Source organism: Chrysochloris asiatica, unplaced genomic scaffold (assembly GCF_000296735.1).
Source record: "Chrysochloris asiatica unplaced genomic scaffold, ChrAsi1.0 scaffold00006, whole genome shotgun sequence".
In the NCBI taxonomy this organism is placed as follows: Eukaryota; Metazoa; Chordata; class Mammalia; order Afrosoricida; family Chrysochloridae; genus Chrysochloris; species Chrysochloris asiatica.
In genome coordinates this window covers 35,394,050-35,416,778 of record NW_006408524.1, presented here as the reverse complement: position 1 = coordinate 35,416,778, position 22,729 = coordinate 35,394,050, and the positions used below count along the sequence as shown (strand labels likewise).

Below are 22,729 nucleotides of genomic sequence, written 5' to 3'. Positions count from 1 at the left end.
CCATGTCCAGTGAGGATTTAAATGAACCCAGACACAGACTAAAAGGAGCTCTGGTAGCGTAGTGGTTACGAATTGGGCTGCAAACCTTAAGGTCAGCGGTTCGAAACTACCAGCCGCTCCGCGGGAGAAAGATGAGGCTTTCTACTCCCGTAAAGATTTACACCCTCGGAAACCCTGTACAGGGTCGCTATGGGTCGGACCCGACTCGATGGCACTTAACAACAAGACACAGACTAAGATGTAGCCATCACCTGGTGGTCTCACGGACAGACTGAAAAAGGATATATCTCGGACAGACAAAAGAAACATGCATCTCTGTCATTGTTGAAGTGATAATAAATAATGTGTGTTGTACAGCTAGGCCATCACATATTCAAACCGATTTATCATTACACATAAATATGAATAGTAATATTTAAAAAGAAATGTTTACATGCTATTTCAAATCAAGACATGGTGCTGATGTGAAGTTTTGATGACAAAGAAAAGGAGAATGTGTTTGTTTTCTGTGTTTATATCATCTCTTCTACTCCAGAGATGGAACTTGCCCATGGTTCACAGTAGATAAAAGTGTGCCAGTTTATATCAAATGGTGTTCATTCCAGCAAAAGCTTAACAGCAGTGTATCTGCTTGACTTTTTCATTCTCAACACCCAGTACAAATTAAGGTCATCATTTCCCAACATTTGGTTATCCTGTATAATCTCCCTTTTTAGCATGATTGTTTTAGTCAAAGTCTAACATAAAATAGAATCACATAAAATAGAACTGAGCAAAATTTGCGTGACAGTTATTTAATAATTTATTTATTTAAATGGATTTTTAAACTTGATGTTTACTGAGTGGCACATAATGAAGGAAAGTGAAATGTATTTGAATATTTCTGTCTGAGCAAAATAACACTGACCTTTCTTCCTCCTGTTTTGCAAATGAAAGAAGTTTTACCAAGTCACTGCTAGCTCTAGGGAACTCTTCATGTTGTAGTTTAGATGTTATTTCATTTTGGAAGCCTTTCTTGGCTGGTTAATTTAAAATTAAATTTGCCTATTTTGGTCCTTTACAACATTCTGAATTATTCCTCCCCAATATATATTGATTTAATTTTAGGATTGTGTCTAATGAACTGGTCATGAAGAAAAGGTCTTTACTTTTCTTTTCTCTTAAACTAACATTTAGGTGCACACCAATACTTGCAAGGTGCTTAATATATATTTTTGTGCAGTAAAACAATCAATCAGTAAATAAATAAACATGAATTATAAGAGATTACGTAGGCCTGGCTTACATAACAATTATAAAATTTAAAAAAACATTGGTACCTTAAGTGAAATTTTGTTCATTACAAAATAGATATATATGCATTGAATACAATTTTGTAAATATAAAAGATGATACAGGAGAATCACAATTATTCTGTCATTCAAAAGAAATAACACAATTTGGATATATTTAATTTATTTTCAATTTTTTTCTTTCTTACGGGCTGAATCGTACCTCTAAATTAATCTGAAATTATTATACATATATATTTTTTTACTCTGTTTTGTCAGTTAATGCTATGCAATAAATATTTTCCTATGTCAGTAAATAATTTTGAAAACATTCTATGTAAAGTAAAAATAATGATTAGTAATATATTTTAAATTATAAAAGCATTAGGCGTATATGGCTTTTGATTCTCTTTAGCAAAATAAAGTTGTGTGTGTGTTTATGGATCTTTAACAAGGTAAAGTTGTATGTGTAGTTGTTTATGTAGGTATGTGTTTATGTAGGTATGTGTTTATGTATGTATGTGTTTGAACACTTCCTAGACTAACTTCTGCCATTATTATTATCAGAATTGAGAGACGTATTTCCTTTGGATAGAAAAATCTATTTTAAAATAGCTATCCTCAAATTTCTGTGTTTGAAGTTTCTTCTGAAAATCTCCTCCAGAATTAGCTTATCTACTTCTCAATGAAAATGACAAAAAATAGGTCTGGTTTATTTAGAAGAATAACTCATTTTGAGCCAAATTTTTACCCATCAATTTAAGACAGATTTAGCATTCTGTCTTAATCTAAATAATAACAACAACAACAATAAATACAAACAAAAAAATTCTCTTAATGAAATATTGCAATAATTCTGAAAGACCAAATCTTAGACATTAGACATTTTGCATCAATTTTCAAGAGGTTACAGATTCTGTGTTTGTAATTTGTGTGCTTATATGTTTATTTTTTCCTTGTAAAATATTTTAACTAACACAGATTGAAGTTAAAACAATAGTTCATTCATTTTTCTATTTTAATAATACAATTTAATTTTTATAATGGAAAATTCCAAGCACACATAACAGAAAAATAGTAAAAACTCTCATCCTGCTCAGCATCCTGATATAACCAATTGAAGATTTTGCCTCTTTGTCTCATCTCATTTAAAATTTTTACTAAGAATCCATGCAAGATTCATATATTTGGCTTGGCTATTAGGTCTCTTGGTCTCTGAATCTAGAGTAGTTCCTTCTCCCTCCCGATTCCACTCCATGCATCGATGACTTGCTGAAGGAATGGGGTCAGTTACTTAAAGAATGTCTCCATTCTGGATTAGTGTGTTTCCGATTGGTGGTCTGTAGCTTGTTTCTGTGTCCCTTGCGTCTCTTAAAAGTTAGCTTTAAAGACGTCATCATCGTTGAGTTGAATTCTGTTGCTGTGATTGTGACAAAACTTCATATTTCATTGTATCATATTGCATCATCATTCTGACTAGCTGTTTCACTTTTAGTCCTGTTAGGACTGATGTGTGGATTCACATGGTGACAATCTGACCCTTCCATTGTAAAGTGCCTCATTAACAGTTCATCTAATGTTATTACCCATTGATAACATTTGCCTGAATGAATTATTTCATGAAGGGTTAAACTTGTCATTCCTTCCATATTTTATTCTTGGTTATAAATATACAAAACTAAAAGAAAAATGTTTAAAAATCCTCATCCCAAGATAATTATATGGTTTTTTATTTATTTATGTATATGCTGTTTTTGTTAAGTGCCATCCAGTTGGTTCCAAGTCATAGCAACCTTGTATAGAGTTTTTGAGGTTGTAAATCTTTGTCGAAGTACAAAGCTTCCATCTTTCTCTCATGGTGCAAATGGTGGACTTGAACTCCAGAACTTGATGGAATACAAATTAAAATGTTTCAACAAACTGATGTAGTACTGGATGTACTCATTCATCTAAGTCAAGAAATTTGGAAGACAGCAATATGGTCAATCAATTGGAAGAGATCCATATTTGTGTTCATTTCAAGGAAAGGTGCCACAATGGAATGTGGAAATCATCTTACAATATGATTAATATCATATGCAAGTGAAATACTGCTGAAGATAATTTTTAAATGGTTGCAACAGTTCATCCATCCACAAGGAGCTTCCAGAAATACAAAGTAGATTCAGAGGAGGACATATAATGAGTTATATTATTGCTGATGTCAAATGGATCTTGGTTGAAAACAGAGAATACCAGAAAGAGGTTAACTTGTGCTTTATGGACTACTCAAAGTCATTCAACGTGGATCATAACACACTATAAAGAATATTGTGAAGAGCAGGTATTATTGAACATTTAATTGTGCTAATGAGAAACCTGTACATAGACCAAGAGTCAGACTCTTGAACAGATCAAGGTGATATTGAATGGTTTAAACCCAGGAAAGGTGTATGTCTGGATTGTATCTTTTTACCATACTTATTCAATCTGTAGGCTGAGGAAGTACTCTAAGAAACTGGGTTATATGAAGAAGAACTGCATCAGGATTGGAGGAAGAGTAATTAACAACCTGTGATATGCAGATGACACAACTTTGTTTGCTGAAAGCAAGGAGGATTTGGAATACTGATAAAAATTAAAAACTATAGCCTTCAGTATAAAAACTACAGCCTCAATATAAAGACATCAAAAATCCTCATAACTGGACAAATAAATAATTTATGATAAAAGGAGAAAATATTGATGTTGTTAGAGACTTCATTTGCTTAAATCCACAATCAGCACTCTTGGAAGCAGCAGTCAAGATATCAAAAGGTGTATTGCATTAGGCTAATCTTTCACAAAAGAGCTCTTGAGGATTAGGCGCTCCTGACCCAAGCCATGGTATTTTCAATCGATCATATGCATGTACAAGTTGGACACTGAATAAGGAAACCGTACAAGAATTGATGCATCTGAGTCATGGCTGAAGGAGAATATTAAAAGTACCTCAGACTACTGAAGAGCATAAAAATAAATCTGTGTTGGAGGAGGTACAGCCAGAAAGCTCCTTAGAAGCCAGAATTGTGAGACTTTGGACACATTATTAGAATGGACCAGTTTCTGGAAAAGGACATTGTGGAGGGTCAGCAAAAAATAGAAAGACCCCCAACAAGATGGATTGACACAGTGGCAACAACAGTGGTCTCAAATGTAACAGTACTTGTTAGGATGGTGCAGGATTGGGCAGTGTTTCATTCTATGAGTCGGAATAGAGTTACTATGTGTCGCCACTGACTTGACATCTAACAACAACAACAATTTTCTGACATAAATTCCTTTAATTTTCTATTGTCTCTAATACAGAATTTAATTTGCTACCATTTTTTTTTCTTTTTAATCCTTATTTATCTTATATCTCTCTTTTTAATTGTACCATTGTCTTTTTGATTTAGCTTGATTTCTCCCTCTAATTTCTGTTACTATTTTATAAGGTCAAAAAAATTTTACCTCATGTTGAGGGTACCCAAAACTTTCTAAAATCTTATTTTGATTCTGACAGAAAATCATGAAGCCCTGGGTATTGAAGATGGTTAATGTCTTGGTTGCCAAACCAAAGGTCGGAGGTTTGAGCCCATGCAACAATGCCTTAGAATATAGGCCTAGTAATCTACTTTTGAAAGGAGCTCTGGTAGTGTAGTGGTTACGAATCGGGCTGTGAACCTTAAGGTCAGCAGTTCAAAACTACCAGCTGCTCTGCGGGAGAAAGATGAGGCATTCTGCTCCTGTAAAGATTTACAGCCTCAGAAACCCTGTACAGGGTCACTATGGGTCAGCACCGACTCGACGGAACTTAACAACAAACAATCTACTTTTGAAAACCCAGTCATTGAAAACTTTATTGAGCTCAGTTCTGTTCTGACATACATGGAGCCACATGAGCCAGAATAAACTTGATGGAAACTCTTTTCTTCACAGTAAATAATAATCACTGACTTGCCTTTTCCTAAATAGTCAGAATGACATTTCTGCTGCCATTTCTGCATTCTTACAGGCCCTATTTTATTCTCCTTACTAATTCTCAAGTTGCAATATTGAAGGGTGAAATATGAAATTATGCAGAAAGCATCTGAAGAAGATGGAGGAGATACAGCAAGTCACTTTATAAAAAGAAAAAAAAAAAAGATCAACATAACCATTTGAGAAGGTAGTATATGATTTTGAGAAACGTTGTTGATACCCAATACTGCCTTGGTTCCTCTTGGTAACTGGTGGGTCAGTATGAATCCCCAACTAGGCCCTTACTCTGATGGGTCTCTGGAGAGAGAACTGGGGCAGACCGCTTTATCTAGTATGAGGTCATGGATGATTTATCATGAGTGTTTACTTATGAATGCTCAAGAAATCCAATCTATATTCATTTTAGTGAGAGGCTTTATTAGTTGATTTTGCAAAATGAGGTGCCAAAACCAGAAGACAAGATGGACAAGCACACCACACAGCCATTTTACAAGTGTTGTTATTTCCTAGCCCATAAGTCCCTCCCCCAGTTCCTCATTGACCGAGTACTATGGGGTGAACAGTCTTCCCTAATGTCACCTATTTCCTTTTGATGGTTGCATTCTTATTTTAAAGTTTCTACTTCTTGAACAGGTTCTCCTTGCCCCTCCCTAATTCTTCCTGTTTACACATACTCCAGGTGCATGAGCTCCTATTGCCATTTCAGCCAACAGTCTGTGCCTCGGTCAATTAGCAACTTCCTGGACCTCTGTTTCCTTATTCCTGAAGATGGACCAGCTTAAGATTTATTTTAACAATCAATGGTACTGAGGGAAAAAAGTTCAAGCTTCACTGAAGGTATTGGTGAAAAGCTAGACTCCAGGGATTGATGGACTACAAATTGAAATGTTTCAGCAAACTGGTGTAGCTGGAAACATTTACTTGTCCAGGAGAAGAGTTTTGGAAGATAGCTTGCCACCTGGCCAACCAACTGGAAGAGAGCCATGTTTGTATGCATTCTAAAGAAAGTTGGTTCAACAGTGAGGAATTTTTCAAACAATATCATTAATATCACATGCAAGTAAAACTTTGCTGAAGATAATTAAAAAAATAGTTCAAGGAAGTTGCCAGAAATCCAACTCAGATTCAGAAGAGGAAGTGGAATCAGGGATATCATTGCTGACATCAGATGGATTTGGGCTGAAAGCAGAGAATAGCAGATGTGTTTTGTTTTTGCTAAGTGTTTGACTCAGTGACCCTGTATAGGCTTTCTGACGAGTTACTGGTGGATTTGAAACACTTACCTGCTGGCTAACAATCCAGTGCTTATCCTACAGCACCACTTGTGTTTTATTGATTTTGCAAAGGCATTTGACTTTGTGGATCATAATAACTATGAATAACACTGTGAGGAAAGGGAGGTTCCACAACAGTTCATTGTGCTAACGCAGAGCATTTATACAGGCAGTCATTCAGACTAAGCAAGGTGATATTGAATGGATTAAAATCAGGAAATGTGGTAGTCATGTGTGTATCCTTTCACTGTTCTTATCCAGTCTGTATTCTGAGCAAATAATCTGAGAAGTTGGATTATATATACATTATAATATATATATATATAACATATATTATGTATACGTATAATATCTATATTATGTATATACATTACAAGAAACAGAGGAAGGCTCATTAACCACCTTCAATATACAGATGTCGCAACCTTGCTTGCTGAAATCAAAGATGACTTGAAGCACTTACTCATGAAGATCACAGAGTATAGTCTTCAGTATGGTTATAACTCAATGCAAAGAAAACAAAACCCCTCACAACTGGGCCAATAAACAACATCATGAGTAATGGAGAAAAGATTGAAGCTGTCAAGGATTTAATTACTTGTATCCACAATCAATGCTCATGAAAACAGCAGTCTGGAGCTCAAAAGATGTATTGCTTTGGGAAATCTACTGCAGAAGAATGCTTTTAAAAATATTAAAGAACACCCCCTCTAAGACTGAAACTGAAGGGAACACATGAGCAGGCATGTAAACTTGCTGGCGACCACATTGGTTTACTGGTGAGTGGAAGAGGGGGAAAGGCAGCAATGAAGAAATGGGCTGAGTCCATCCATGTTCCGTCAACTCCCGTGGACCTGGATATGAAAGAGAGAAGAGGATGAGATGGTTGGTCTAATGTGTGGTGAGACCTAGGAACACCTGACCCCATGGACAAGGACATAGCCACAGAGGACTAGAACTGAGATTGAAGCATCCAGCTAATATGAAGTTAGGAGAGACTCATAAGAACACCCAAACTTGAAGATAGTACCCATTTGACCCAGCCTTGGTGGCTTGATAATCAGAACTCAACTGTTGTTGTTTAGTGCTGTCGAGTCATTTCTGACCCATAGCGACCCTGTATAGGGTTTCCAAGGAACACCTGGTAAGCTTGAACCTTGCAGTTCAAATGCCTTTTCAGTCTGGCTCATTAACCCACAGTGCCACACCAGGACTCCGACTAGGGGAAGATGAAAACGAAACAAAACATTTTTTTGATACAAGAAACGAGGGTAAATTGCTACAATTTGATAAACTTGGCCTATAATTATGGAGGTAGTAGCTCAAAATACCAACAGAGAAAGAAAGAGTCCTCACATCAAGTATCAATGCTGTCCCCTTGGTATACAGGATAGATACAGATGGGAAACTTAGACATTGGCTACCTATAATGAGGGCTGATAAAGGCACAAAGTGACTGGCTTACAAGGTTTCAAGAGGGAGCTTAATTTTTAAGAGTGTGTGGGGGAAGATAGAGTCACCACTGAATAGTTTTCATCTTGTCTACATGGGTCTGGTAAAAGGAGATGGGGATAAGATTCTTTTGATTCAATAGTGAGTAATTGTTATCATGACTAATTGCGACTCTCACAATTGTAAAGGTAGAAGTTTTGTAACAAAAATGGGGGAGTGGTTAATCTTACAGTCCAGAAACAGAGGACCCTAGGACCGTCAAGGGAGAGAGCACAAGAGGAATGCAGGACCTTATCCAGAGAAGCAGCAACACCAGAGATGGAGGAAGAGATGGGGACATGAAGAGGGGGAACAGCTGAGGACTCTAGATTCATGGAAAGAGAGGGACTGACTGAGAGCTAGTGGCCAGGAGGCAGGCTTGCAGATTGTGCTCTTTGGTGGGTTAAATTATTGTATGTGCCTGAGTGTTTAAAAAAAAAAAAAGAGCTAAAGTGAATAGAGAGAAATACTGTTAACTAATGGTACGTGGAGGGGGTTATAATCATTGTATTGCAACAAAGCATATGATTTGTTGAATGTAAAACTGATGATATGCCCTGTAAACTTTCACTCAGTTCACAACAAACAAAACTTAAAAAAACAAAACAAAAAAACTTAAAAAACAAAGATGGCACTTTGAGGACTAATTTGCATCTGACCTAAGCCATGGTATTTTTAATTGCCTCATATGCATGTGAAAGTTGGATGGCCAATAGGGAAAGTCAGAGAAGAATAGGTGCATTTGAATTTTGATGTTGGCTGAGACTACTGAAATTATCATGGACTGCCAGAAGAACAAACACAAAACTATCTTGAAAAATGTGTAGTTAGAATGCTCCTTGGAAGTGAGAATTGGGAGACTTTGTCTCACCTACTTTGAACATGTTATCAGGAAGGAGCAATCCTTGGAGAAGGACATCATGCTTTGTAACGTGGAAGGTCAGAGAAAACAAAGAAGACTCCTAATGAGATGCAGTGAAATGGTGTCTGCAACCATGGGTTCAAACACATCAAAAATGGTAAGGATGTCTCAGGACTGGGCAGTGTTTGGTTCTGTTCTATATAGGATCGCCATGAGTGGGTAATGACTTGATGGTACCTTACAATAACAGCGGGTTGACTTCATATGATAAGCACTGGACTGTAAATCATAAGGCCCATGCTGCTCTATGGGGGAAAGATGTGGCACTGTAGGATCAGTTTTAGGTTTTGAACCATAAGTCAGTAGTTCAAGCCCTTCAGCTGCTCTTTGGAAACCCTATATAGGGTCTTTGTGAGTCAGAATTGATTTGATGGCACTTAACAATAATAACAACAAAAATACTTGAGATAGAGAAATCTTTCCAGCAAGTTTGAAAGCAAATATGTGGCAGATTGTTACTTGCTGTGAGTTTATGTATTGGCTGAGTACCCTTCTTAATTCTAAGAGTATAGTTGGTGTATTTGTTGTTGTTAAGTGCCATCAAGTTGGTTCTGACCCATAGCAACCTTGTATAGGGTTTCCAAGGAGTGGCTGGTGAGCTTTAATCACCGACCTTGCGGTTCAAACCGACCTTGCAGTCCAGTGCATTAACCCACAGCGCCACACTTTATTCAATTCCTAGGCTTTGGCTGACTTGAATATAATGTTAGATGGAATTCTGGCATAAGGTGAAATTTCGTCTATCTGTTTCTTTTTAGAAGTCTGATACTATAATAGAATTATTTACAGGGAAAAAGGTAACTATAAGTACAAGTAGTCCCTGATTTACAATCTGTGTGAGTTCTGCTGAACTGCATCTAAGATTCCCTGTAGTTTTGTGTAACTTAGTAAGATGTTCTACATACAAAGCTGCAGTGCATAATTTCCTCATGTTTTCATACTCAGATAGTCACTCCCAGGTTTTCAGTTTTATGATTCACTTTTCAAAACACTGCTGTGAAAAATGAAATGGAAAGCAAAGATAAGTAAATAAATAAATAAAACGAAGTATTTGGCTTTTGTCAGGATTAATATACAACAGTTATCTTAATAGCACTACATCCTAAGTCAGAAGCGATTTGTATTAGACAATGTTTATCTAGTCAAAGGCACAATTTACCAATGGGGGGGGACATTTTGTGATGTTACATAGTTTGCTTAATAGACAAATCAAGTTTTACTCATTAAAAAAAAGTAAAAAGTAAACTGATTATTTGATATAAGTGTTCCTGTTAAATGATATTATTAATAAAATGATTGCTGGTAATAGAAATGTAAAGTGTATAGTAAAAATAGAAAAAAAGGGAAGGCAATATGGTTTGGAGATCATTAGGAATAGCTCTTACATCAAAATAGCCCCTACTGTTTTGGATACTCTGTCATATAAAGGTTTTTGGTTGGTTGGTTGTTTTACCTGGCTTCCTAGTCTTTTTTCTTTCTTTCTTTCTTGTATACAAAGCGTTTTCTTTTGACATATCAAATAACTATGTTTTTACATGCCTCACCTCTACTACGAGGTTGTAAGTTAAATGTAATAAAATGAAGCTGTACCTCGAAGGTAGTGAGAAATGATGAGTCGTCTGTGTCTGCCTACGGCATCTGCAGCTATCAGGGAAGTGCTGTGCCTCTCATATATTTGTGTTATATTTGATCAACCCTGTCATTTTGGAAGGTGCTCAATAAATGTTGATAAGCAGATATTTCAAGACTTGAAACCTCAGGCAGCTACCAGAAATGTAATATAAAGTTGAATGTTAAGAATCAGAAATCAGAGATTTCATGTCTGAAGTTTCTTAACTTCCTTAATAGACCAGGTGGACTGAATGTAAACCTAGAAACATGAATGGATTTTGTCACTCAATAAGGACTTATTGGACATCATGCATAGTAAAGTGGAAGATCAGTGGAAAAGAGGAAGACCCTCCACTAGAGGGACTGACACAGTGGCAACAACATGGCTCAGACATAACAATTGTGAAGGACTTGCAGGACTAGGCAGTGTCTGTGGTTCTGTTGAGCATAGAGTCACTGTGAGTCAGAAGCTACTCAGTGGCACCTAACACCGATGTGAAGGATTAATAAAGGAGTCCCTGGTTATACAAGCAGTGAAACGACTAGCTGATTGGCAAGCAGTTTGAACCCACCTAAACGTTTCTCCGAAGATAGGCCTATCCATCTGTTTTTGGAAGATAGGCCTATTGATCTGTTTTGGGTCTGATGTATTGGAATTGACTAAAGGGGAGCTAACAACAAAACAATAATTTAAAAAATAGGCAAGTACTACAATGGTGGTGGTGGTTGTATGTCATGGAGTCAGTTCCAATTCATAGTGACCCTGTTTAGGGTTCCAATGCTGTAAATCTTTATGGGAACAGAAAATCTCATCTTTCTCCCACGGAGTGACTTGTAGATTTGAACTGCTGACCTTGTGGTTAGCAGGCCAACTAGCAACCATTACACTCCAGGGCTGTAAGCACTTAGGCGACTCATTTATATTGTTGTTGTTGCTAATTGCTGTCAGGTTGGTTCTGACTCATAGCGACCCTGTATAGGGTTTCCTAGGAGCAGCTGGTGAGTTTGAATCACCAACCTTGCAGTTTAAACTGACCTTTCAGTCCAGTGCTTATCCTACAGCATCACACCAGTACTTAAAAATCAGAGAAAAACTGGGATTACAAAGACTAAATTTGTTGAAGAAAACATATAAAAATTTAAGATCTTTGAAAAAAAAAAAAATATATATATATATAAACTCAGAAAATTCAGGCAATGAATTGATAGAGAAGCAGATTGACCTATTGATTTATATCATCAGTGGTAACCAGTGGGACAGCATGTTAAAACAAAAGTGAAATTTCATGGGAATCCCAGAGAGAAAGGCAGGCTTATTTCTCAACCTGTAAGGTTTTGTTTCTGAAACGAAAGAAAAGAAAAGAAGTGGAGATGAAGGGTGATGTTAAAGTCTTACCTTGCTTCCTACCTGTTAGCACCTCACTGAAGAGTCAGTGGAAATCTAGTGTTCCAGATTTTATATATGTCCCCTTAAATTCAAATGTCTTTCCAAGAGCTCCTGGACTTTATATTATAATCTCTAGGTATCTGACTATAATGTCTAGCTACCATACCTGTTTTACAGTATTTTTTTCAGTAGGCAGTGGGCTATGGGAATAATGTTGTTAAAGGGGGCAATTACTATGGAGGTGAGAATAGATGTGTTGAGAGAGGAAATAGTGAAGTTAATTAACTTAATGAGTAGAATCTCTGCTTTTCATGAATGTTTTCAAAAGGAGGCAGATGCTATAGTATTTGTTTCTGTATTATTTTATTGCTATTGATATATCTTTAATTTTACATACAATGAAACTGTGGTAGAAAATATGTTAAAGAATAATAACATCTCACAAATTCTCAAAAAATCTGAATTGTGAAGACATTCCTTTTCTGCCTTTTTCATGTTTTCCCTTTGGACTTATTCAAAGATATTTATTCATCATCTTTTTCCCTAAAGTAAAATGCTGAGTAAGATAAATTCCTGTACTAGAGGCACCTGAATATTGGTAGAACCATAGGACATACAAAATAAAAGGTAAAATATTAAGTATGTAAAATTACAAAATCAGAAGTCTAGGGGTTTTTTTTCACATTAGGATCGTCAAACAGGCTTTATATTAGAGATAGCTGACCTAGTTCTAAACTGTATTCATTTATTGATGTTTTCCGTTCATTCAATAAACAGTATTTTTAAGAACTTAATATTTGTCAAGCATATTTCCAAGCATTGAACTATCAGAATGAACAACACAACTCTAGTGTGAAATTTCATAGATTTTACTAGGATCAGCACTGGACTCTGAACCACAAGGTCAACAATTCAAACCCATCAGTTGTCGTTTGTAAGCCTTATACAGGGTTGAATTTGCGTCAACTCTAAGGTACTTAACAACAACAAATGGTTAAGTTCTACTAATTGAAAGGTCAGTGGTTTGAACCCACCAGTGACATAACAGGAGTGTAGACCTGATGACTAGCCCTATGGAGCAGTTTCTACTGTGTCTTATTGCATTGCTTTGTGACACGAAACAACACTGTCTACTGAAGACAACAAATGGGCAGTTAACAAAATCGTCTGAAAATCATGCAATTGTGATACACACTCTGAACAGGGACCTAGCAGGTATTATAAGTAAATAGTAGAACACCTAGTTTAGAGTTCTTAGGATAGATTTGTAGAGGAATTGGCTTGAAAGTTGAGCCTTAAATAATGTGTAGGAATTATTCAATGAGGGTTGCAGTTATGGAACACAGGGAAGGAGAACTTCTGGTTCATATGGAGCAGCATATATAAAGATTCCAAGACCAGAAAGATTGTGTACCTTTTGAGGAATGGAAGGAAAGTCTGTGTTGGAGAAACAGAGGTTACTGGAGGGAATGGTATGAGATAGCATTGCAGAGAGGAGGAAGAGTCTGTGCTTCAAGAATTTCAATCTCTTTCATTGTGAAACCTTCCCCCCACCCCACTTTTTACACCACTGAATGAGACATTCTTTGATGGTTATGAGGAATAAGAGGGCAGGGAGGGAAAGATGGGTCACTGGCTGGAGGCTGTTGTTGGTGTTGTTAAGTGCTGTCGAGTTGATTCCGACCCATAGCGACTCTCTATAGAGTTTCCAAGGAGAAACTGGTGAGCTTGAACCACTGACCTTGTAGTTCAAATGACTTTGCAGTCTGGAGGGTAGACACATGTTAACTTGGATAAAGGGGAAAACAATTTAAAAAATGAAATAAAAGTCATCATGAACAGCTATTACACATTAAAACAAAATAAAACAAAAGAAGCCGTTGTGAATTCATTGTAGCCCCATGTGTGACCGAGTAGAACTGTGCTCCACAGGCTTTCTTGGCTGGGATCTTTATGGAAGCACATCACCAGGACTTTCTTTCATGGTGCTGCTAAGTAGGTTTCAACTGTCACCCTTTGTGTGAGCAGTCAGGAGCACACCATTTGTGCCACCTAGGGACTCTCTACTGATTTTGCCTTGGGAAATGTTCTTTGCTCAGTGGATGTACATTTTGGTGTACCTACCAGTTAAGATGTCCAACTCCATCTGAGGGATGAGCTATAATCTCAAATTCAGCTAATCAAATGCTCTCTCCCTGGGATTTGAATTTGAACACAGTGACACAAAATGAGAACATGGTGACACCTATTAATTCCAACAGCAATTATCCAAAGAGGGCAATTCCTTGTTTCTGCTCCAGAATACACACCCAGACATAGATATCCAACTCCAGGTACCCAGAGTTGCCCTGCTTCCCACTTCTTTCAAGACCCATGTATCTAGTTTTCCATTTGGTTTAATGAACCACCCCATATCCTACCAATAAATCTAGTTTTTGCTAAACTAATGTTTCAATCTTATTGGTAAAGTTACAGATGGATTTTAAAGCAAAGGTAATTTTTGTGTGCCAATGGAAATCTTAAAAAATTTATCAATTACAATTGTCATCTAAATTTTTGCTTTCAAAATTTTATTTTGTAAACCTCTGATGTTTCATTTCATCATATTTAAATAAAATATTTCTTACACCAGAATCTAACTGAAATAAAATATACTAATTTATGTCAATTCTAGATTAAATTTTAGTAGGTATCTATGTGATTTCTACTAATGTAGAGCAACTAATTTATTGGCTTTTAAAAAGAAATGTTTCAAAACCTCCAGAATATTATAAGGTGGACAATAACCATACTAATAACATAATTGCCTTTATTACAAGTAAGCAGAGAAGAAATTACTTGCACTCGGTTTTGAAGGAATTGCTAGTCAGAATAGATAAGCAGTTGGAAAACCTTCAATTTGTGACAAGGATGTAACCCTGACCTAAAGTGAGAATACAGTTACTCATGAAGTGAATTCAAGTTTTGAAGAGCCACCTTGTTTTGTGGCTTCAGAAATAATATGAATACCTCCACTGAATTGAATTATCTAATATAACTTAATAACAATCTAAAATACTGATGTTTTTTTCCTTAAGTTTTTCCTGAAATGTTACCATCTTCATCACTTTACCGATTTACTAAGCAAGCTTCTGAGCACTGTAGTCTCCATAGTTTTGGTTTGTTTTCCCATACATGTTCAGGTACATAGGACCAAATAGTGTCTCCTGAGACCTGACTGATAAGTATTATTTCTCCATTCATGAACTTTATTTCAAAATGGCTGACTTATTTGAGTAATCATATTGTTTTCTAACCTGTACCTTATATCACTACTCAATCTTGTGTTTTCTTTGTCCCAAAGGAATTGCCTATGACCCTCTGATGCTGAAACACCAGTGCATTTGTGGCAATTCCACCACCCACCCCGAGCATGCTGGACGAATACAGAGCATCTGGTCACGGCTGCAAGAAACTGGATTGCTAAATAAATGTGAGGTAATCCAGAATTGGCCACACTCTTTTTCTTGCTTACATAAATCACGTATAGAGGCCAAGATTCATTTGGGTTGTAGTACAAAAATGTTAACCATGTAGAACAAACATCGTGATTGATGAACTGTCATAGAAACTAGTAATGTAGAGCCTGCCACCTGACTCTAGGCTGGGTATACAATAGGTGCTCAATGTTGATGGTATGAGTAGTTGCCTGATGTATGCCTCCTATGATTCCAGCCTGTGTTTTGTACACATGACAGCATTTTTGTTGCCAAATATGTATCATTTATTGGACTAACCTTCTGTAAAACTGTGTAAACTAATGCACTGTATTAGGTTTTTAAATTTTTATTTGAATTCAGATATGTATCAGTTTTGCTTCATGAAAATAGATAGATTTAAAATATGAGCTATTGCCAAATCAACAAATGTAACTTCTTTCTGATTCATAGTGACCTTACACCAGGGCTCCTGATTAAATATATATAATTGCTGTTGTTCTTAAGTGCTGTCGAATCAGAACCGACTCATAGTGACCCTGTATAGGGTTTCCAAGGAGCAACTGGTGAGTTTGAACAGCAGACACTACAGTTCAAGTCAACTTTGCTGTCCAGTGCTTATCCTATAATGCTATATGGTATATAATTAAATATTAAATATATATATATGGTTCTATATCATGTTTCAGACACTGGAGTTAAGGAATTTCATAAGGCAGATAATGTCCCTGACCACACACACTGGCAATGAAACATGTTACTATTTGGTGCCTTTATTGCTCCTCTTTGGAAATCAATAAAGGAAGTCCATCATAATTCTCACCTGTTGGGAAGTGAAACTAAGCCATCAATATTTTGAATCTGGTTACCTCATGAGGAAGTTGACGCATTGAGACCATATTAAATTCAACATAGGAGAATAAAAGTTATGAACAAGCTTTTGCATGCATACAGCTTGCATAATAAACAAAGTCTAATGTCATGCTTTCAAGGTTGATTATATAAATGGTTCTATTTGTTGTTGTTAAGTGTCTTTGAGTTGGTTCTGAGTCATCATGGCCCTGTATAGGGTTTCCGAGGCTGTAAATCTGAGGAAGCAAAAAACATCATCTTTCTTCCAAGGAGTGGCTGTTGCGTTCGAACCTCTGACCTTGTAGTTTGCAGTCCATTGCTTATCCTTTGAGCCAACACACACCCATATGATTATATAGCTGTTATCATTTCACAACAGCATTTTAAAAATCATTTATAATAAATTACTTTTTAGAAATTCATACTGTAGTTAGGAAAATCCCTAATCACAGCCAATTTAGTCTGAAATGAAATGGTTAAGAATTGTAATTGAAATAGAAATGCCAAAGCAGACAGTGCTAAGTGCAACCTGCTTCTCTGAAGAGTCGGTGAGTAACTTCATTTGAAGATACATAACCATTCACTCAATGTATTCCTTTCTAATGATAAGTTATTGTCCTTAGGGATTTGCTCTCTAAAAGTGGATCATCTATTCAGTTTTACAGGAGAACACAATTGACTGTTTTTCTTTAAAACATTAATGTCCTATAGGGTTCTGTGTACAGAGTCAGTCTCTCAAGCATTATTAAAAGTTTATTACAGAATTATCAGATGGATATCATATTTAAAGTTCTGCTTTCAATTAAACATATATTTTACCTAGAAATCCCAAAGTGAAGGAATTTGAGATAGATTTATCTCTCTAATTCTTTCTTGAGTGAAAGCTTATTATTCATCTTTGCCAGTGGCATGGCAAAACACTTTTATACTCTTTGGTTAATTTTGAGTTACTTTAAAGTATTTCTTGGTTTTGATCATAAAGTTTGGAGGCCAAATCCCTCTGTTTCCCACAGAATCCCATATGAAGTAAATAAAGTAGATCAACAAGGAGACCTATTTCTAGTAGACTGGTCTTCATGGACAGAATGTATTTATTCTTGTAGATATTATTGTCCCACCATTGTGTCTGCTGTGGATATTTTCCTGCTTGTCATTCATTCTGTACTTTTGCCAGCCAAAACTGCTTACATTTTTCCACATTCAGGTTACATCCCGGTTACATATGGAGCAAATAGCCTGCTTCAACCAGTTTAAATCGGAAATGGCTATTTACAACTTTCAAAGTCATTATTATATAATGGTGGTTATGTGCCGTGAAGTCAGTTCAAACTCATAGCAACCCTGTACAGGGTTTTGGAGGCTGTAAATCTTTATGGGAGCAGGAAGCCTCATCTTTCTTCCATGGAACAGCTGGTAGTTTCGAACTGCAGACCTTGCGGTTCACAGCCCTATTTGTAACCACTGTGCTACCAGAGCTCCTTATAATAGTATTCCAAAAATCTGACACTTAAAGGGACTCCACCGGGAAAAAGATGAGGCGGTCTGCTCACATAATGTTTTATAGTATCAGAAATCATAAGGAGAAGTTCTACTCTGTGAGTCAGAATTGATTCGATGGCACTGAACTGGGTTTATGAAAGGTGCAAAATACAGGAATAAATAGATATTCACACAGATCTTATAGTTTAAAAGCCTATTGTCATATCTTTCTGGTCAATCTTTTTTTTAACTTTTTGTTGTGAATTGAGTGAAGATTTATGGAGAAGATCATCAGTTTTACATTGAACAAAGCATACACTTTGTTTCATCTCAGTGATTGCAGTCCCCTCTATGGAACAACATTTCTCACTTCCTCCCTAGGGTTCTTATTCCCTTTCCGGCTCCTTCTCATCCCTTCTGAACTTGGTCCTTAGATAAGTGTTGCCCTTTTGATTTTTAATGGTTGACCATTCCATAGTGAGCATATTTTACTAATGTTATTGTTCCCTCTTGTATACCTGTCTACTGCTTTGCTGAAAATTGGGCAGCGAGGGTGAATTTCTTTCCAGAACTAAAGGGTAGCTGAGGACAACAAGTCTTGGGTTACTTCTGTCTCTTTCTGTCAGTAACCCTGGTATATATCTATATATGTTGTTATTATGTGCCATTGAGTCAGTTCCGACCATAATGACCTGGTGTCCTGGTATAGGGTTTCCCAGGAGCCACTGACCTTGTGGTTCAAACCAACTGTGCGTTCCACCACAGCTCTATACCAGGACTATATATATACATGTGTGTGTATGCATACATTTATAATAAACTATATATATATAATGAAAATAGACATATATATTAGTGAGTTAGAACTGACTTGATGGCACATAAAAATAACATATATATAATTTTGAGTTCTGTTCCACATTTTCTCCCACTCTATCTGGGACCTTCTTTTGTGATCCCTTGAGAGCAGTTGGTAATAGTATCCAGACACCATCCAGTTCTTCTGGTCTCACAATCATGGTGACTGATGGCCACATGTTCCATTGGTCCAATTGAATAGCTGATTCCAAGCATCTTTAATTTTCATCACTCTTCTTTATTTTGCATATGGACAGAACAACCGTTGTACCTTCAATGGCCGGCCACTGAGATCTCCCAGTTGCTACTTACCAAAGTAGGTTCTAGAACACTGTCTTTATGGACTATGTCATGTCAATTGTCTGAAAAAACCTTCTTTTTTCAGTTCCTCATATGTCACCTTGTTTTTAGTATATTTGAAAGCATACAATCCAATGTATGCAGCCTGATGGATGTGATGATGACACAGGGTGAAATGGCAGAAGCACTATTATCATTCTTGTCAGTTTCCATTGAGTCAGTTCTTATATTGGTTAACTTCTTATCACATCATGTGGCACTGTTGTTTTATATATTGAGGTAGTTAGTAGTCCTTCATGCCAATATCATTGAATTTCCCCCCGTTAAATCATTTATACATAGTTTAATCATTCTTTTGGGAGAGAAAAGCAAAACCAGCAGTCTTGTTGTCACCATGAGAAATTAATCTGGAAGGGTCATTTGGTGTCCTCTTCAGGAATGACCTCTTTGATTGGGTAGCCAGGTTTCTAAAGTGTGTGGACTCCTGAGAAAAACAATGTGCTCTTCTAGGCTGAAGAAAAAAATTTCAGAGACTGACCCATCATCTGTTAGAAATGCCTTTGCAGTTGTTTTTCCAGAAATGTTCATGATTTGAAAGCCCCACCAAACCACCCACAGACATTTGCTTGCTCTCACATTTGTTTTGAGAATAATAGCAATTTATAATGCTTTTGTTGGATTACACGTTATGTGGAATTTGCATTGCCTCTTTGTGACTAATATTGAATAACTTTGTTTCGCTTAATTCATAAGAGCAAACCTTAGGCAACATACTGTGCTGAAATGTTTAACTCTTTTTATTTAAGTGCCAACACCAAGTAATTACAAAACAATTCTGGGACACAAAACCCAGCTACTGTTGCCCCTTCTGGGATTTCTCAGAAGTTCCAATGAGAAAAGTGGAGAACAAGTTAGTGTCAAATCTTCAGATGCCTAGGACCTCAGAGAAGAATCTTCAGCACACTCTTCTGCTTACTCATGTGCTTTTGTAGAACCTCTAGCAAATAGACTTCTACTATTCTGTGAAGAAACACTTACGTAATGTGCAGTTTTTCGGACACCAGGCCTACAAAGCACAGAGTATTGCAAGCTAATGGAAATGCAATTAAACATTTGTCTTATAGCATAATTTAACTAGATGGCAGCACATAACAGCTTACTGTGGTTTTTTTTTTTTTTTTCTGTTGTTGTTTAGCTTGCAAAAAAATAATGTGCTTGTGTCTTAGAATCTAACCACAAACCGGTAAGAAACTCAAACAGGTGTCCTGTGAACTATCTCTAAAGGGTATGGGAGTGGTGGAAAGCATATAAACAATCTATATGTGATGAGGGAATCAAAAAACATTATCTCATTGCTCTGAAAGATACGTAAATATCACAGTAAAGTGAACCCAGGCAGATAAACAAATCAAAATAATTGTGCAGCTGCAATTATAATTGTTTGGAGTTTTCTTATTTTTTTTTTTTTGTCTTGCTGCTGTAAAGGTAGAATTAATGCGGGAAATAACTAGTAAAAGGAATGAAGAGAAGTAGCCTTTCTGAATACATATGAAATGTGATACTGGAAATAGAAAACAGAGGCATTAAAGTTTAAGAAGAAGGAGAAGAGTAGTGCTTAATTAATATAATTTTTTTTTTGAGACAAAATATGCTTCATGTATGATTATTACAGAAAAGATGTGATTGTTGAGTGCCCTGGAGTTGGTTCCAATTCATGATGGCCTTCTGCACAACAAAAGGACACACTGCTCGCCCTGCTCCATGCTTTAGATGAAACCATTAAAATGTCTATTATTATTATTATTATTATTTTAAACAATAATTCCAATATAGGAGACTCAAGTCACTTAAAAATTATGAAAATGGAGCAGTTAAACTAAACAACACCATTTTTTCTTGCTTTCAGATGAGCGTAATAATTTGAAGTAAATAAGTTAATTTGAATGAAAATTTAAAGGTCTATATAGTACATATCATTGTAACCACCTCAGATTTTTAATGTTGAATGAGATTTGCTGTTTTCTGAAATGTTTTTCAAATTACTCTATGTCCTGAAATACTTTTGAGTAAACTGTGCTAACCAAATCAAGTAATAGTACATACAAGTAGAAGGCACATGTCATTTTGAAGACAAAATAAGTAGCATCTCCGCACCAGTCTCTTGTCTTCCAACCATTTAAATACTCGAGAATCCCAAATGTTGGTCCTTCAGTGTCAGTATCTTAAACTTACTGCTAGACAGGAAGTATGAGAAGGTCCTTCTAACATGTGGTTCTCAGCCTTGGCTGCACATTTGAATCTGCTGGAGAACTGAAATGTCTAGATAACCAGCCTGTCCACAGATACAGGTATTTGGAAGCTCTGGAGGTAGGACGTAGACATCAATATTTTTTTAACCTCCTCAGGTGACAATAAGGTGCAGTCAATATAAGGAACCACTGCAACATAAACTTAATTTCTTAACATAACCTTAATTAGGTAGAGGCAACTATATTAATGGAAGCAAATTCTTGGAGAGCAAAAAAGGTAACCATTTATCTCAGAAACAAAGATGGCATTAACACAGAAGTGACTTTTTTTTTTTTTTAAAGAGAAAGGTGTTCACTATTTTGAAGTTATTGTAGGCTAGATATGAACTCTGAAAATAGACCTACTTTTCAGTTATTACTAAACTTATAAGACAGGGACTTCAAGAAACAATTGGAGTTCTTTTCAAAATTCTCATAGATAGATCTCCTATTTTGTCTCAGCTGTAGTAATATATCACTGCAATTTTATATTTGATTGTAAATGGTGAATTCATGAATCAAAGTATATTTATCATTTTTGATTATGCATAAGGTTATTTCACTGATATAATTGTATTATTTTAGTGATTTAATCATGTAGTCATATCATTTTAGAGCTAAAGGGGAACTTGGAAGTAATTTAGACAAACCTTTTTTTCTTTTTTAGGTAAACAAAGGCCCAAACAGATGTATCATATTGGTGGTGGTAGTGGTGGTGTGCCATGGAGTCGATTCCGACTCATCCCGAGCCTGCATAGGGTTTCCGAGACTGTAAATCTTTACAGGAGCAGCTTTGTCCTGCTGCTCATAGTTTTGAACTGCTGACCTTGAGGTTGGCAACCCGACTTGTAACTACTACTCTACCAAAGCTCCTTTGTCATAACAGCCATGTGAAGAGCAATAAATGTTAGAAATACAAGTCAGGTCTTCCATTTACCACTTTTTCTTTCCAGGTGACTTGCAGGAAAGACCAAAGCCTGCTTGTCTGCCTGCTTGCTGGACTGCCTCCTTCCTTCTTTTGCTTCCCTTTCTTTATGAGCCAAATTCTGAGTGGAAAAGGTTGTTGAGGTATTGAGGTGACAGTCGTTGGAGACCATACTTTATTGTCTTGTTATACGCCATCGAGTTGGCTCATAGAAACACTATATAGGATTTCCAGGGAATAACTAGTGTGTTCAAAATGCCAACCATGATAATCCTGCAGTGCCACACTAGGACTCAATTCTTTACATTGTTGTTATATGCCTTGGAGTGTGTTTCAACTCATAGTGACCCTGTATAGGGTTTCTGAGTAGCAGCTGGTGTGTTTGAACCATCGACCTTGTGTCATAAACTGACCTTGCGTTTCAGCACATTATCCAACAGTGCCACACCAGAATTTATTAAAAAAGCATTTGATTACAGATTTTGAAATCTCCATTAGATATATTTGGGCATGACGAATAAGAACAGATTTTTGTGTTTGTTTTTAAGAGAGAAATGTGTATCAGGAGTAATCAGCAGACTGTGAAAGGACTCATTAAGTATTAAGAATAGGGT

At 36.4% G+C, this 22,729-nt stretch overlaps 1 protein-coding gene across 2 annotated transcripts in view; it reads left to right on the top strand.

Moving 5' to 3' along the window:
- HDAC9 (histone deacetylase 9) overlaps positions 1 to 22,729 on the top strand; it is a 717,483-nt gene that overhangs the window by 331,957 nt on the left and 362,797 nt on the right. For both annotated transcript variants that reach the window (XM_006832232.1, XM_006832231.1), the window contains one exon: positions 15,281 to 15,414. In XM_006832232.1, coding sequence (XP_006832295.1) covers positions 15,281 to 15,414 — 134 coding nt within the window. The remainder of the gene's footprint in view (positions 1 to 15,280; positions 15,415 to 22,729) is intronic.